The 17,090-nt window shown below is 36.1% G+C and overlaps 1 protein-coding gene across 3 annotated transcripts in view; it reads right to left on the bottom strand.

Moving 5' to 3' along the window:
* The window catches only part of TBC1D15 (TBC1 domain family member 15), a 72,348-nt gene that overhangs the window by 11,958 nt on the left and 43,300 nt on the right, over positions 1 to 17,090 (bottom strand). For 2 of the 3 annotated variants that reach the window (XM_019835226.2, XM_045062073.1), the window contains exons 7-12: positions 16,866 to 16,916; positions 16,368 to 16,565; positions 15,171 to 15,299; positions 14,524 to 14,627; positions 13,414 to 13,508; positions 5,431 to 5,547 (exon numbers count right to left, since the gene is read on the bottom strand). In XM_019835226.2, the coding sequence (XP_019690785.1) occupies positions 5,431 to 5,547; positions 13,414 to 13,508; positions 14,524 to 14,627; positions 15,171 to 15,299; positions 16,368 to 16,565; positions 16,866 to 16,916 (694 nt within the window). The remainder of the gene's footprint in view (positions 1 to 5,430; positions 5,548 to 13,413; positions 13,509 to 14,523; positions 14,628 to 15,170; positions 15,300 to 16,367; positions 16,566 to 16,865; positions 16,917 to 17,090) is intronic. The other variant, XM_003989050.6, reaches the window with a different exon arrangement.

The following is a 17,090-nucleotide window of genomic DNA, read 5'->3' as shown; positions in this document are numbered from 1 at the left end:
GAAAAGAAAACAAACAAGGAGGAAGTCTAGCAATCAGGTAAGAAAGATGAGTTGTCATAGACTGAGATGCCAAGCAGATATATAGCTGCTATTTTATGTCTTCATTGTGGTCATCACTATCAAGAGAGGGTAATATTATTAAAAATTAAGAGGGGCGCCTGGGTGACTCAGTCGGTTGTGCATCTGACTCTGGCTCAGGTCATGATCTCACGGCTCGTTAGTTCGAGCCCTGCATCGGGCTCTGTGCTGATGGCCTGGAGCCCGGAACCTGCTTCAGATTCTGTGTCTCCCTCTCTCTCTGCCCCTCTGCCGCTCACACTCTGACTCTCTCTCTCAAAAATAAACAAACATTAAAAATTAATGTGCAAAATTACTACGATAAAACAGGAAAGGTGAGAAAAAACCCACAGGAACATCAAATGTAAGTGTATATATTCAAAGGACATTTGAGAAGGACCAGTCAGAAGTAAGGGGGAAAAAAAACAAATGAAAAAGGTGTTGTAAAAGTCAACGGGGGGAAACATTTCAGGGCCCAAGAGTCAACAGCCCCTAATGGCGATGAACAAGCCAAATAAAATAAGAACTTTTAAAAAGGGCCCAACTGCTTTAGCCACCAGATCACTGGTAATCTAAACCAAAAGAAGTACAAAATTATGTATTTCTTTTAAATAGCCCTATCTATGTTCTTCTTGCCTTTCTCTTCTTGTTATTCTATGCACAATCAATGCTAGCAACTGGGTGTAATCCAATCAATACTTTGTACCTGAAACTACCACTCTGACTACCTTTCTCTGGATGTTGTTATAATTCTCAGTCATGACAATTACAGCCCTTGATTAAAAAGAAAAACTGTAAAGTTAAACAATCAGGCCCCTCACTTTAGAAGTCTTGGTTTTGCTTCTCACCTCAACGTGTCAAGCTTACTTTTTAGTTCCACCTTATAAAACTCTCAATTTTCTTAACTGTTTTACAATTGATTTCAGATTTAAGACACATTCTTGAACCAACAAAGGGACAAAAGTTCATATGAAACCTTTTTACATATAGATTATCATTCAACTTTGGTAACTTTGGTACATCTGTTAAAGTTACTTAGAGATTTTTTTCTAATAATAGCTTGAAGTCATGGAAAATAGTCTTTCATGTGCAAGTCCAAAGCTTACATTCTTACCATTCACAAAAATCTATGTGCACTGAAGCCATTAAAAGTATATATTTTAAAAGGGAAGAGGGTATTTCTGCTAGAAATGATATACAATTCTACACCTCTCTTCCTTATTTTGGAATAAAACTTTAACAAAGGACTTCAGGAAGCATATAGGCCAGAGTCTCTTGAGAAAACTTCTGATCAGAGATATAACAGAGAGACAACTCAGATCACTTCGGGATCACCTTACTATCTCTATCTGCTCTGAGCCTTGCCCTATCATCTACTCCTATGTTCCTATCAACCTAGGTCTACATGATTCCCTGTGGAAAAGTATGGCTCTACTCGCATTAGCACGAAAGAACACTTGGGTTGCCATGGTGGGCATCCGATTACACTACCAGACAACAAAGTTACCAAAATATTTGGAGAGAAGTGCCAGGGAAAATTGGCATATGGTATGATATCTAAATGTAAGTATTTCTACAAGTTTATCACAGGCTTTTTAAAAATCCTGCACCCTTGTGATGATTAGCTTTATCTCTCAACTTGGATGGGCCTCAGGACACCCAGATGCCTGGTTAAACATTATTTCTGTGATCGTCCTGAAAGTGTTTCCAGAAAAGATTAGCATCTGAATTGGTGAACTGATGAAAACAGATGCCCGCCCCTGCCCTGCCCCCCACTGTGGGCGGACACCATTCAGTCCATGGAGAGCCTGAGCAGAACAAAAAGATGGAGGAAGGTGGAATGTGCTCTCGCAGTAGCTACTTGAATTGGGACAGTGATCTTCTCCTGCCTTTTAAAGCTCCTGGTTCTCATGCCTGCAGATCTGAACTGGCATCTGCACCACTGGCTCTCCTGCTCTCAGGCTTTCCCGGGTCTCCAGCTTGCAGACAGCAGACTGTGGGACTTCTCAGTCTCTAGAATCGTGTGAGCCTACACCTCAGAAGAAATCACCTCAGAAGAAATCTTTTTCTTTTCTTTCTCTCCCTCTTTCTCTCTCTGGATATATATGTTAAAATATACAAGAATATATATATACACACAAAAAATACATAAACATACAGAATCTTAGTGGTTCTGTTTCCCTGCAGAACCCTAATAAAAACACTTTTAAAAAAGAGTAAGTGGGTTAGAAGGAAGACTAAATTGTTATCATCAGAACTTCTCTAGATGGCACTGACACAGCGAAAGCGATGACCAACATAAAGGCTAAACCAGGGGTGCCCGGGTGGCTCAGTTGGTTAAGCCTCTGATTTCGGCTCAGGTCGTGATCTCATGGTCTGTGGGTTCGAGCCCCACGTCAGGCTCTGTGCTGACCGCTCAGAGCCTGGAGCCTGCTTCTGATTCTTTGTCTCCCTCTCTCTCTGCCCCTCCCCAACTAGCGCTCTCTCTCTCTCTCTCAAAAGTAAATAAACATTTAAAAAAAAATTTTTTTAATGCTAAACCAATTAGAGTATGAAAGAAATTTGATCTGAATTCAGCAAAGTGCAAAAGAGTAATTCATTGGGTCTGACTGTATACAGTCTATAATAAAAATATTTCAAAGTGTGCTATTCAAAAGATTTACCAAGTACCTCTCGTCTAGAAAAAAAAAGTTTATTATAAAGTTATAATGAATGACAATTTCTAAGAAGTTTATTTAATCATTTAAGTCTTCAGCTTTCATATGAGATCACTACCATATTTCTTATACAAGTCTTAGCTGAAGCAAGTAGTCAAATTAATCTTCATACTCTAGTTGCTTTTAATCTATTTTATTTTATACATGATGTTCTTTGGGGTATGTCATGAGTTGCGGGGGTGGAATTAATGTACAAATTCCTTTTAATTAAAGAAAGATTAAAGCTGTTTAAATTAGCATTCAGTGACACTAAGATCCTGCAGTAGTGCTGACTGATGCACATCTTAATCAGCACTACTACAATTTCGCAAGTAGTTCTCTAAAATTATCTCCACAGCAAATTTCTTTCAGAGGGGGGTGGGCATGAGAAATGAACTCCTTATCCTAGCACACACTTTCTTACACTGCAAAGAAAAAAATCACCTACATATAGGTCAATTTCCAGGTTAACTGAACCTCAGCCCTTAGAGTATCGAATAAAAAATATTAGAGGAGGTGGAAATCATTTTTTTTAGACACTCTCTGCCTTCTTACATATGGTATTTCAAATATAATTTAATGTTTTATTGGTTATTTAGGATCATCATCATGTACATACACCATTAAAAAAGATATCTCCCAAGAAACAGCCTAAGTGTAGTGTCTTTGCACTAACGAAAAATTATTCTTCCTTGAGTTCTTCTGTCTGCTTTTGGTAATTTTTGTCTCCTTCCTCACTATTCATGACGTTATATTCAATGTAAATATACCTATACCTCATCTGTATAGTCTATGAAGCCAAACAACTCAATATGACAGAATTACTTACAAGAGTAAATTTACAACAGCCCAGGTTACGTTGCCATGAGTAAAAGGCAAGAAATTTGGCCCACTGCTTTATGAAAACTACACTGACTTCTCACAAGGCCAGAGTTCTTAACAGGAACCTTGACTATGTTTCAGATAACTTAGGTACTTGCCCAGAAAGAACGAGGGATTAATAGAGACAAATGAAGACAGTAATTTATACAGTTAGCTGGACTACGCCCTGAAAAAACTGAGCATTCAGGAACTCCTACGAATATGCATGAATTCCTATCTCAAAATTATCATCTGACAGTAGAGGGCAATGCCTCCATTCCCTAAGACAATGGTCCTATTCCCTACAGTAAAATGGCAATGGGTCAGTGTGGTGGATGTATAGAGGTGAAAATGCCAGCCTGAAAATAAAGACCTGGGTCTCTACTCCAGTCCAATATTTACTACTTGTACAACCTTGAGTCACTCTCTGAATCAATATAACCTTATAAAATCGGAATGATTTCCCCCCTTCTTTGAAAGGCTGCTATGAGAGTCAAAATCAAGTATGACAGCATTCTCTAACCTGAAAAGCACTACTCTACCAATACGTTTTCAATGATCCAATTTGCGGCTCATTATTTGAGGTGATAGATAGGACTAAATTTTACATTTTAAAGATAAATCTGTGTTTTTCCATTTACTTTCACCAAAGAGGCTGATGCCTCAAGATCCACAAAGAGTTTACATCTTCCCCTAACATATAAAAGAAGCCAAGAGGAATTTACATAGACACAAACAGTGAAGAAAATGTACCACAATTCAAGGCTCACTTGGGTTTAATACACTAAATATCTAATTACCTTTTCCAAAACCTTTTCAAGCTCTACTAAAATAATCTGGAAACCATCTATTTCCACCATTCTCTACTTGGAAGTTACTCACATGGTAGATAACTCAGAAACTTATCCATTACTTATACTTACTTACTTGCTTAGAGAATCTGTTCGTCCTTTAAAGAAACAACTCAAGTTCTCTTATCCCTTAAAATATTGATTCCTTATATTTTCTACTCTTATCATCCCTTCCCCATGCAAGCTGCAACTGCCCCTCTCAGCCTGTCTTTCTAACCCATTCTTGGTAGGAAACACAGTTATCAAGAAAAGAGAGTGAAGTTCTACATGGCCTAGATAATTATCTGCATGGCTTGCCCAAGACATCACATCAGTATTTTCCTTCACAAAGTAGATAAGTTTTCCAAATAAAAGTTCCCAAACTTTCTCAATTCACAGACTTCTTAACATCTTAGTAATTTTTTTTCCAAAGCACTCCTCAGCTCAAGAAAATAACTAACACTTCCACTTATTAAGTAGTTAGATCCAAACAACTTAATATCTATTTATGTCCTAAGAACTCAGCACCTGTTGGATACTACACTATTTCTCAAACCTTGGAATCCAATTGGAAACCACCATTCCCATTTCCTGTCCCTCATCTATTTTCACACAGTACTTGCTGAATCACACAGCAAGGCCTGAAGCTCTGCTTTGCAAAACTAACTTCATCAGGAGGAATGTGACCATCTAATGTTGAAACTCTGAACTACTTTAGCTAGGACTTAACAGCAGTACCCTACAGAGTTCACGATCTCTCTCAAAAATTTAAAATATCCCACATTGTCCCACGAGTATGCTGTGACAACCCTGTGCTCTTCAGTGCACAATTTGGGAATCACAGCCTTCTAAGTTTCCAGTCCAGTAGAACAATCCCTACAGAAACTAGCCCACAGAGCTGTTACATACATCTAATAGGTTCATAAATTTAAATTCTAAAATAAATATACATAAATCTTTCTAAATTAGGATGTCAGAGAACTTACCTAAATCAAAATCATACATACAGTAGGTCATCAAAATGTCATGAAGCAAAATCAACCCTGGATTATCTTGGCCTTCATAAAACTTGTTTGTTCGATCTGTTCTGTTAACATCTTTTTCTGAGGAGGAAAATCATCACATATTTGAAAACCTTTCAAAAAACAGATTCTTATAAAGCTTACCTCTTACAAGAACAAAATTCTTCTTGGTACTAATTTCACTCTCTTGCCAATCTTTCACTTAATGAAAAAAAAAATCATCAAATTCTATTTCAGATATGCAATAAAGTTACATTTTGGAATACTTTTTCAAAAATCAGTCCACTTCCTCATGGGTATACTTTCAAATATTTCTCAATTCTTATCTAAACATAGAAATTTTTTAATAGTAGAAAACACTTTTAATTAATTAAAAGCAATACCAAGTAATAATTCACATTAGTTAGCAATAAAACTGCCAGTCATGAATGCATGTGATAGGCCATATTATCTGAAAATGGTAATAAAAAAAGCTCTTAGGCAATCAAGTGTAATCAAAGAGATGTGTTTCATTCATATCTGCTTCATTCATTATCAACTTCTTTGTCATGTTCCATAATCATCTTCAGGACAAATGACTTCTTTATTCTCATATATACATTATTCAATTTATATATTAGTATAAACAATATGTATTAATTTTGAAAAAATGAAAACCCACATTTTGCTGGAAATGATTTCATGACACTGAAAACAGATTTGGAAGCTTTACCATGAGCATACCCCAAACTGTACTGACAATTCAATTCCCAAACACTGATACTAGCAAATGCAGCTAATTGTGAAAGGCTTTACTAACGGTCTTCCCCAAACGAATCCCTCAGTAAATTAAAAAATAATTTACAGAAATTCAAAATGATTAATTTATTCTATAACCAATTCTGTTTAAAAGTTATACTGACCTCTCCCCACTGCACTCCACCCCTTTAAACTGAATAAATTGAAAACACTGTCCATACAGATACTCCCGCTTTTCAGAAGTTTGCATTACACCACTTCACTTTTTTTTTTTTTTTTCAACGTTTATTTATTTTTGGGACAGAGAAAGACAGAGCATGAATGGGGGAGGGGCAGAGAGAGAGAGGGAGGGAGACACAGAATCGGAAACAGGCTACAGGCTCTGAGCCATCAGCCCAGAGCCTGACGCGGGGCTCGAACTCACGGACCGCGAGATCATGACCTGGCTGAAGTCAGATGCTTAACCGACTGCGCCACCCAGGCGCCCCTACACCACTTCACTTTTACAAAAGACCTACGTTAGTACCCATTTTCACTAACCAAAAGAAATCCGAAGAGGATTTTCACTTTTCCAAAAAACGTCCAGAAGCAAAAATAACATTCAGCAAGCTGCTAGAGGCAGCATGCACCCTGGGCAGCCAGATGGGTCCCGCCAAGCTCTTTTCCCGAACTTACCCTCAACCATCCATAGCTTTGAACTGTGTCTGCGAGCATCTGTGCTTTATCGTAATTTATTTTGTGTATTTATTAGCAAGATGTGTCCTAAGGTATCAAACAAGTCTAAAAGAGGTTATTTTTGGGGTGTGGGAATCCTTAAGAAATCTTTCATATAAGCTAATAGTGATTGTTTCTTTGCTTTACGCCATTTAGGCTTATGAAAGTTCTCATAGGAACGCTCTACTTTCAGATAGCTGGGTAAACCTGTACTTGTGAAGAGATGGGGAGGTATTTTACAACCGAGTAGAATCTAACAAATAGAAGATGACATGAGTTTATATTCCGTAAGGGCATTTTTAAAAAATATTAGAATATTATAGCTTTCTATTAAAATATACTACATTAGATTTAATAAAACCAAGTACATATCTATAGAATTGTGGAACTGTTTATCAAACAAATAAGGAAAAGCAATACCAAAGAAAGCATAATAAATGTAAAATTTCATTTAAGAACATCAAAATGGTTCAGTCTCAAACAGGTACATAAGTTTATTTTTTTATTAACTCAAGCACAATTTATACAGTCGTAACAATAATATAGAATATATCTGCCTTAATAGGGGTTTTAAATGTGGTAAAAAATTATTTATACCCTCATGAAGTGTATTTCTTTCCTCTTGTATATTTAGAAGTGACATACCAGGCAGAAAACAAAAAGGGATCAAAAGTGATATATAAAAGTATTTTATAAGGGAAGTACTTCTAGAAACTAATTTTCTAGAAAGAAAATTAGTAAGTTAAAAAAAAAAAAAACCCTCGTTAAAACCAACTCTCCATTTAACTTATTATGGCTAAAAAAGACAAGCAAAACACAACACCCCAACAGATCCCACTTTACATTTGCCATCAGTAACCTCATGTGGGCCCCTAATTCTGCCTGGCACTCATGCTCTATTTCCTTCATCCATTCCCTGTCCCCATTCATAGAACTACTTTACATCTTCTCTATCTTTAAGCTTCCAACATGGTATATTCTCCGAATTCTAGCTCTTAGATGAACACCTTGCTTCTTATTTCTGAGAAAATAGAAGTTATCCAAGGAGAACTTCCATAGGATTCTACTATTTTAACCACATAACTGCATTTGTATTCACACAGTCCCCTTCTCTCCTATCACTCACTCTAAATGAGCTTCCAAGATCGTGGCTAAGTCCAACCCCTCCTCTTGTGCGTGAAATCCATACTCTACTGGCTACCCAAGGACGCTGCTCTAGTAATTCTTGTCTGCCTCTCCAGTTTCATGAGTTTTTCTTAGTTTTCAACCATACTATTGTTTCTCTCTTCATAAAAACCTTACTTAACCACACTTTTCCCTCGAATGGCATCCCATTCTGTTTCCATCTGTTTAGAGTAAAACTTCTTGAAAGAGCTGTATATATTGTCTCCAAATCCACTCCTCCCGTTTCCTCCTGAACTCACTCCAATCAGGTTGTCACTTCACCAAAACCTCTCTAATCCAAATCTCCAGTGATCTCAATACCTTGTGCAGTGCTCAACCCAAGCCTTCATCTCACTTGACATCCTAGTTACTCCTTATTGAAATACTTTTTTCATTTGACTTCTGGTCAAAACTCTCAGGTTTTCCCTCTTTTTTCTCTGGCTCTTTTCTCAGTCTATTTTGCTGATTTCTCCTAATTGTTCCTGTTTATAAGTTAAAGTACTACCTCAGAAGGGTGCCTGGGTGGCTCAGTCTCTTAAGCATCTGACTTTGGCTCAGGTCATGATCTCACAGCTCTTGAGTTCGAGCCCTGAGTCAGGCTCTGTGCTGACAGCTCAGAGACTGGAGCCTGCTTTGGATTCTGTCTCCCTTCCCCTTCCAGCTCGTGCTCTATCTCAAAAGTAAATAAAAAATTTTTTTTAATTAAAAAAAAAAAAATAACGTACTACCTCAGAGCTCAGTTCTTGGATCCCTCCTTTTCTAAATACACCACTCCTTTGGCAATGTCATCTAGTCCTCCACCATCTATATGCTGATGACCTCTACATTTTTATCTCCAGCCCCCTTCTCTCCCCTGAATTCTAGCCCTATACATATACTTCCAACTCTATATATTAATATATCAACATCCAATAGGCAGTTTCACACTTAACATGTGCAATAAGTTCCAAATATTTCCTTTCAAACTTGCTTCTCTCACAGTTTTCTGTGTCTTAATTAAAAACCTACAATTCCATTCCTCTGGTTACTCACTTTAAAAACTTCGGAGTCATTCTCGAGTCTTTGCTCCCCTTGTCTGACACAGATACATACGTGTGTGTGTGTGTGTGTGTGTGTGTGTGTGTGTGTGTGCATGTCTGTGTGTCAAACTTTCAAAATACATATAGAAACCAACGCTGAGATCTCTCATCCATTCATTCCATGCCACCCCTCCCATTCACTTCACTCTAGAGAGCTACATGGGTCTCCTCTTTGCTCTTCTTCAAACGTGTGGAGGTCCTGAAGGACAAACAAGTCTAGACCATGCTGTTCCCTTCTGCCCAGATGCCCTTCGTCCAGATAGCTGCATGGCATACACTCTCTGCTTCTTCAAGTCTCTATTCAAATCTCACTCAACTGCTAGTGCTCTGTATCAACCATCATCTCTTGCCTAAATTACAGCAATAGCCTCACATGATCTATTTCCACCCCTGCCCCCCTACAGCTATTCTCCAAACAGTAGCCAGAGTGATTTGTTTAAAGGTCGTATCACTCCTGCTAAATATCCTCCAGTGCTTCCCATCACACTCAGAGGAAAAGCTTATGTCTTTACGAAGAACTATAAGGCTCTATGTGATCTGTACCTATTCTTTCATTGTTTCCTCTCTGAACTTCTTACTTTCTATACTCTACCCCAGCTCATTCTAACCACACTTACCTCCCTGCTATACTTCAAACATGCAGAGAACCTGGGGTGAAAACTAGTCTTAATATACGTTGTTCCTTTCTACTTGGACTGCCCTTCACCTAGATATCAGCATAGCTCACTCTTCCCCTTTTTCAAGTTTCTACTCAAATACCACTTTTTCAATAAAAGCCTTTTCAGGTCACCCACGTTAAAACTGCAACATGACCGATAAACTTCCTAACATCTTGCCTGTTTGATTTTTCTACTTAGCACTTATCACTAACATACCACATGTTACTTATCTTGTTTACTGTCTGTTCTTCCCCACAAGGATAACAGCTCCTTGAGGGTAAGTCTTTTGTCTGTTTTGTTCACTCATGAATACCCAATGCCTAGGGGAGGGCCTAGTACATAAAGGCACTAAATAAATATTTATTGAATGAATGAATGTATGAATGTTTAAAATAAAATGTGATTTTAAAAAAGATCCCTAGTGATTCTAACATGCAGCCAAAGTTAGAAACCAGTGCTGTAAAGACCAGGATTCCTGGGCCTTCTTATCTGCCCACCCCCCCACCCCCCCACCCCCCCCCCCCGCCAAATGATATCATCCATTCCCAAGGATGTTTATACTGATAATACCCAAATTTATATCTCCTACCCAGACTGTTGCAGATTACTCAACTAGCCCCTTGACATTCCATTTGTATATCTCACTATAAGGTATATAAGTAATATCTAATTCCATTTCACCATCCCCCATTCTCTTCATCACCATAAGTAGCACCACCAACTGGCCAATTTCTTTAGTCAAGAAATGTAGTCCCATCCTAAATTCTCTTCTTCTTCATACCCCGAATTTAATACATCAGAAAGTCTTATCAATTGCATCACCAAAATATAAGTTGAATCCACTTATTTATCTACATTTCCACTACTACCATCTCTTAGAGTTCTCTACTAATTGGTCTCCCTGTTCCTACCTGTACCTTGATTCAATCCATTTTTCCATACAGCAGAAATACTGATTTTAAAATACAAGTAAAATGGTCTTATTCAAAATGCTCCAATAGTTTCTTTTCATACTTAAAATCCAACACGTTGGCACTAACCACAAGATCTACAGCTTACCTGTGTATTTTTTTTTCCAACGTTTATTTATTTTTGGGACAGAGAGAGACAGAGCATGAACGGGGGAGGGGCAGAGAGAGAGGGAGACACAGAATCGGAAACAGGCTCCAGGCTCTGAGCCATCAGCCCAGAGCCTGACGCGGGGCTCGAACTCACAGACCGCGAGATCGTGACCTGGCTGAAGTCGGACGCTTAACCGACTGCGCCACCCAGGCGCCCCTTACCTGTGTATTTTTTAATAAAATGAATTTATACCAAAGAAAACAACAACAACAACAAAAAAGCTTTTGGCAACCTTTCCCCAAAAAATACTTTTGAGAAAAAGTACTATGGAAAAAGAATCCTTTAAAACCAACTTATTATATATACTTCTACTGGTAGAAAGTATGGTACAGTTGAAAAGTAACTGAATTAAGAATCAGATCTGAGTATGAATGAGTCTGGGCTATGGAACTAACTAGACAGATGACTAAAGACAATTTACTAACATTTTCTGGGCTTCAATTCTGTTATCTGCTAAACTAAAAATGAAAAAACTGGATGAAAGTATGGCTAAATTCTTTTGATTTGAAATGTTTACATTTTTCCTCCAAACTCCTTGAAGTGAGAATAAGACACAAGAAAGATTGAGAATTATCAGAGCCATTATCACTGCTCCCTGACTAAAAAAAAAAAAAAAGGAAGATGACATAGCATGTGGAAAGAAAAGGCTTAATTAAGGGGTGCCTGGCTGGCTCAGTTGGGGGTAGCACACAACTCTCAATCTCGAGGTTGTGAGTTTGAGACCCACGCTGGGTAAAGAGATTACTTATTTATATTAATAAAGACATGCATACACACACACTTAAAAAAAAAAAAAGAAAAGAAAGAAAAGAAAGTTACTTAATCTGTAAGATCCCTTCCAGTTCAAATATTTTATGTTCAAGCAGGAAAAAACAGTCCATTACCATTTTTTCCTATTGAAAGTGAAAACAGCAGGGGACTTCAGTTGAAAACTTCAGATAATTCCATGCCTCAAGATCCCCAACCTTCTGAGTTAACTGGAGAAAGGACACAGTTTATTCCAGTATAATTTATTTTTTGGAAAAATAAATTCTTTTACAGCCAAAAGTACTGGGGTACCCAGCTGGCTTAGTCGGAGGAGCATGCAACTCTTGACCTCAGGGTTGTGAGTTCAATCCCCATGTTGGGTAGAGATGACTTACATGAACAAATGAAAACCTTATAATCCAAAGTACTATTACCAAAAAGATCTCATCATTTGTCTTTATGTCTTTACAAAAGCTACCAAATTGTTTATGTTGGGCTTTCTAACTATAATTTGTAGAGATTTTCTTCTTCCATGGGAAGGTGATGTTGAACATGGTGGGAAAAACATTCCCCATCTTTATTTATGAAGCTATAAATAAATCCAAAAGCAATATAAGAATTTAAAAAGTAGGGGCGCCTGGATGGCTCAGTCGGTTAAGCGTCCGACTTCAGCCAGGTCACGATCTCGCAGTCCATGAGTTCGAGCCCCACGTCGGGCTCTGGGCTGATGGCTCAGAGCCTGGAGCCTGTTTCTGATTCTGTGTCCCCCTCTCTCTCTGCCCCTCCCCCGTTCATGCTCTGTCTTTCTCTGTCCCAAAAATAAATAAACGTTGAAAAAAAAATTAAAAAAAAAAAAAAAAAAAGAATTTAAAAAGTAAATTCCACTAGTATCCAAAGCTATCCTAAAATTATGTAGAGGCTAGCTAACAAGATAGTTAAGAGCATTGAAACTGGGTTCTGCTCTTATTAAATCATGTGATCTTGGACAAGTCAATTATACTTTCAATGGTTCAGTTTTCTGTAAAATGGAGATTATCAACTTAAAACTTTAAGACATGTACAGAAGTAACTATGTATTCTTTCAATAACTTACACCAACCTGGCCTTTATCATAAGAGCTAGATGACCCAGTACTTACTCTCTGGAAATAAGTCTAATTCCTTTGATGTAAAATTCTGTCAAGCATCTCTTTTTTATGAAATAGTTATTCCTAGATGAATTCTTATTCAATTCTCAAACATTAACAAACATTTACTATCTGAAGTCATGTATTAAAAAAATGAATTATATGCATATTTACAGATGGTCTGGAGGGACACAAACCAACGTCTATCAACTATAGTTATCTCTGCATGACAGAAACAAAACCAATCTTTATTTTCTTCTTTTTGCTTATCTGTAGTTCCTAATTTTTCTATAATAGACACAACTGTTTTTTGTAATAAGGGAGACAATTTAATAAAATTAATTCAATAAGCAAATAAACACTTTTTAAAATTCACATTTGAGAACTGAAAATGAAATATATCAGTACTTATACTGACTGAATTCATATCTTATTAGAAAAGGAACAACCAAGAACATCAAATAAATATTCTAATGTACTCTCCAATTCTGATATCTCTTTTGAGCCCTACTCTGTAGCATATATTTCACTTCTTAAATCCTATCAAGACTTCAATGTAAACCGCTCTCATGCATTTTTAAAATTAGGAAAAAATTACCAATAAGACTTCTATAATCTCTTAACCTCGAATTTCTCTTCTCTTGTTCCTCACTGACAGATTTCCACTGTAGTTTCATCCTGAAGTATTCATCACTACAGAAGACAATTTATACCAAAAAAAGCTATTAGAATACTATATTTTTAAAAAATTTAATTGGGTTTTTGTATAAACAATATATCAAAGCATTTATGATGCTAGTCAGATGTGAGGTTATAAATGATAGTAAAATGTTTAAAGTTATGATACATGAGTGAAAACAAAGGAAAAATAACCTTATATTTACCATAAACTTTACTTAAACTACTAGAATATTTACGTATGATTTTAAGAAAGCATTTAGCTTAATCCTTAATGATACCTAAAATTATTCTAGTTATTAAATATTTTAACCACTGAAGTTTCTGAATAATTACAAATACAAATCTATAAATTATTTTTTTAATCTGACCTAAGAGTTCCATTTTTCAATCAGTTTTTGCACAAACTTGTTAATGTGAAATATCTTAGGAGGACTGCAAAGGTGTTGAAGAGAAAGGATGGCCTGAAAATTTAAATACGCACATAAAGATTCAGAGTGAGCTTTAAATCAAAGGCTAAACTGATGAACTGGGAATATGAAGGGTACCTGGAAAGTTCACCTCTGTTTCTTTTCAAGACTGAGAAATTACTTAGAGAAACACTCTTCCAAAAAAATGAAAGATTAGTTTATGTTACAAGAGCACGAGGGAAATAAAGGTAATTAACCTAAATGGTAAATACACTTCTTATGGGCCATTTTTATAATTTCATAATAAATTGTAAAAATTAATCAAGATGAATGATGTATTTAAAAATCCATATCTTATTTTTCATTTATGCAAAATGCTTTTATAAGGGAAGTGGAATTTTTTTTTTTTGCCATCTTTCTACATATTCACCAACACAACTGCAATGTTTGAAATGACTAGTTTGAAATAACTACAGGGCTCATAATTTTTCAATTAAAAAGATGAAAATAAAATTATTTTCCCATACCTTCATCTATTTCAAATAGTCATCTAGAAGCACTATACAAATTTGTACGAGTGAATTATTTTAATTTCTTTGATGACAAAAGACCTTACTTACGTTTTTTGTTTTTGTAATTGAGTTCTTTCCTCCTTGGTACTGTCCCAAGGAAAATAGCCCAGAAGAAATTTCCATGCCTGCTTTCTCAACGCATGACTAAGTCCCTAAAGAAAACATGCATATTAAACGCATTCGTAAAAAGTATGCAATACTTTTAAGTTCACAAAACTTGCATATAAATATACAGTAAGACTAATATTTAATAGATAGTTTTATATACAAAAATAGCTCAACTCAATGAATACTACACCTTGTTCCTGACCTCCAGATTCAGACGATGTTAAGTAGCTGCCAGAAAGCTTCAACAATGCAGAGTATACAGTAGATTATATAGAAGTCAGAGGGACTGATTAGTCTTTCTAAACCCTATCTTACTAGATAAGGAAACTACCACTGGGGTACATATATGCCTCCTTCACATAACCCACAGAACTTCCAGTAAAGAAGACTATCTTTCCCTAGACTTAATGGTATCTTCCCCCACTCAACCTTCAGGGACATCAAAGGGACCTCACTCTGTCCTACAGGGATTATAAGACATCATTTATCAAAAAGGAATTCATTCCCTGACTCCCCAAACACCTCCCATAAAGAAAGAAAACTTAAATATCAGCAGTTTCAAATATCATCCCTATTAAGGTATTTACCCCTCTAAATATCATCTGCTTCATATTATCGACATTTAAAATTCTTCCTTCAGAATCAATGTTCTTAGTCCACTCTTCCAGGGATACTGGCTCTCTCCTTTGAACAACAGGTCGTTCTCCCAAATCAATCTAAATTAAGAAAATAAGGAATGAGGAGTACACTTTTTTAACCAGTGAAATGAAATAAAGGTATATAAAAATTAAAATAAATACCATTTATTACTGACATGATTTCTAACATTTCTAATATCTTCCTTTATTTTCCAATGTTCAACTTATGAACTATAACAGCATTCCATACATTTTCCTTCCCACTAAACATATAAATAACAGGGTTATAAATTCAGAGATAGGAGTACATTTGCAATTTTGAGTTTCAATTATGTAAGTATAAAACATTCAACATGTAAATTCCTTAAGAGACCCTTCAAATTAAATGGTATGCTATATTATTTAAAAAGACAGTACTATTCCACTAATCATATTCTAAAATTAGCTTTTCTTCCAAACTAAAATTTGTAGCTCTCAGAAGTGATTCATGACCCATTAGCTCCACCTGGTATTTTCTACAGTTTTTTTATTCAATTAACAGATGTTGGTAATTTTAAAGTGCCATCTGCAAGATAAGCCTTTTAAGTATTACAATTTAGATATTTATAGCATTCTAACTATGTACAGCCTAAACTTGTAGCGAATTCAAAAGTCTTGTTGAGCATTTATAAAGATCTGCCATAATTCCGGGCTAAAGATCCATCTTACTTAAAAAAGAAAAGACTGATAGGAGAATAAAAGCCTCAGAGTAGTGTCCTGACTAGCTGCCTCTGGCACCTACTGAGAAAAACATATAAACTAGGAACAGAACTAGGAACAATATGCAAGGCACACTATTCTCTCACTGCTACACACTCAATGAAACAAACAACCTGTTCATTATTATAAAAAAGTGATAAAGGAAAGATCCAACTTAATTAACAAAGTGTAAGCAGTAACTGATGAAGACCAACCCAAGAATTTGGTGGCAGAACAAGTACTAATTGTTAGAATATGTAAGTTAGCAAAAAAGTTGTAAGAAAGAATTATGAGAAAGAGGCAGATATAACCAAAATTGAGTTTCTATTTCTAGCACATCCAGTGCATGTTTCAAAAGGATTTCTCTTGCTAGAATATAGAGCTATGTTCATACAAATCTCCACTCACCCTTGTGATGACTTCAAATCCTGGTTCTTCTTGTTGATTTATCTTTAAACCTGGAATAGCATCACTAAGAAAATCTGCCATTTCTGATGGTGGTCGTTGATGTGTAGAGGGATCACTGCCTCTCAAACTATCAAAAATGTAGTTTGTGACTTTGGAAAATCCTACCATAGTTGCTGTATAAGGGTCCTTTTTAATTTTCTATGTAGTAAGAAGAAAAACATTAGCATTATTAATTCAAATCGAGAATGAAAATACCTTCTGATGGGCAAAAGGGCAATGTTTTTTAAAGGGGGGAAATCAGAACTAAAACAGCATTCTAAGATTATCTTGATTTTTTTTTTTTTCTGGAAAGAAAAATTTGTATTTTCTGAGGCAATTTTTCATTTGGTTAAAATAGTATATAAACAGCAAGTTAATGCTACTGATTGAATTCCAGATAAACAAATGATTTGCAGACTTATTTGATCTGCATACATCACAAATATATGCAGCGCTTACTTTCCACTGATGCATGGCCCACAACAGCTTTCTTCTGTCTAGCAGTCCTGCCTTCACAAAAAAAATATTTCTTGAAGTGTGCAGAACCAAACTAGTCTAACAGAAAATATTGAATAGCTAAGTTTCAAAGCTCATAATATTTAAATATTAACTGACATTTTAATCTAATTACAGTAAAACCTTACTTTGCGAGCATAAGTCATTCTGGAAACATGCTTGTAATCC

The sequence above is a fragment of the Felis catus genome, chromosome B4, assembly GCF_018350175.1.
Source record: "Felis catus isolate Fca126 chromosome B4, F.catus_Fca126_mat1.0, whole genome shotgun sequence".
Classification (NCBI taxonomy): domain Eukaryota; kingdom Metazoa; phylum Chordata; class Mammalia; order Carnivora; family Felidae; genus Felis; species Felis catus.
The sequence above is the reverse complement of the archived record's forward strand: the minus strand, read 5'-3'. Positions and strand labels throughout refer to the sequence as shown.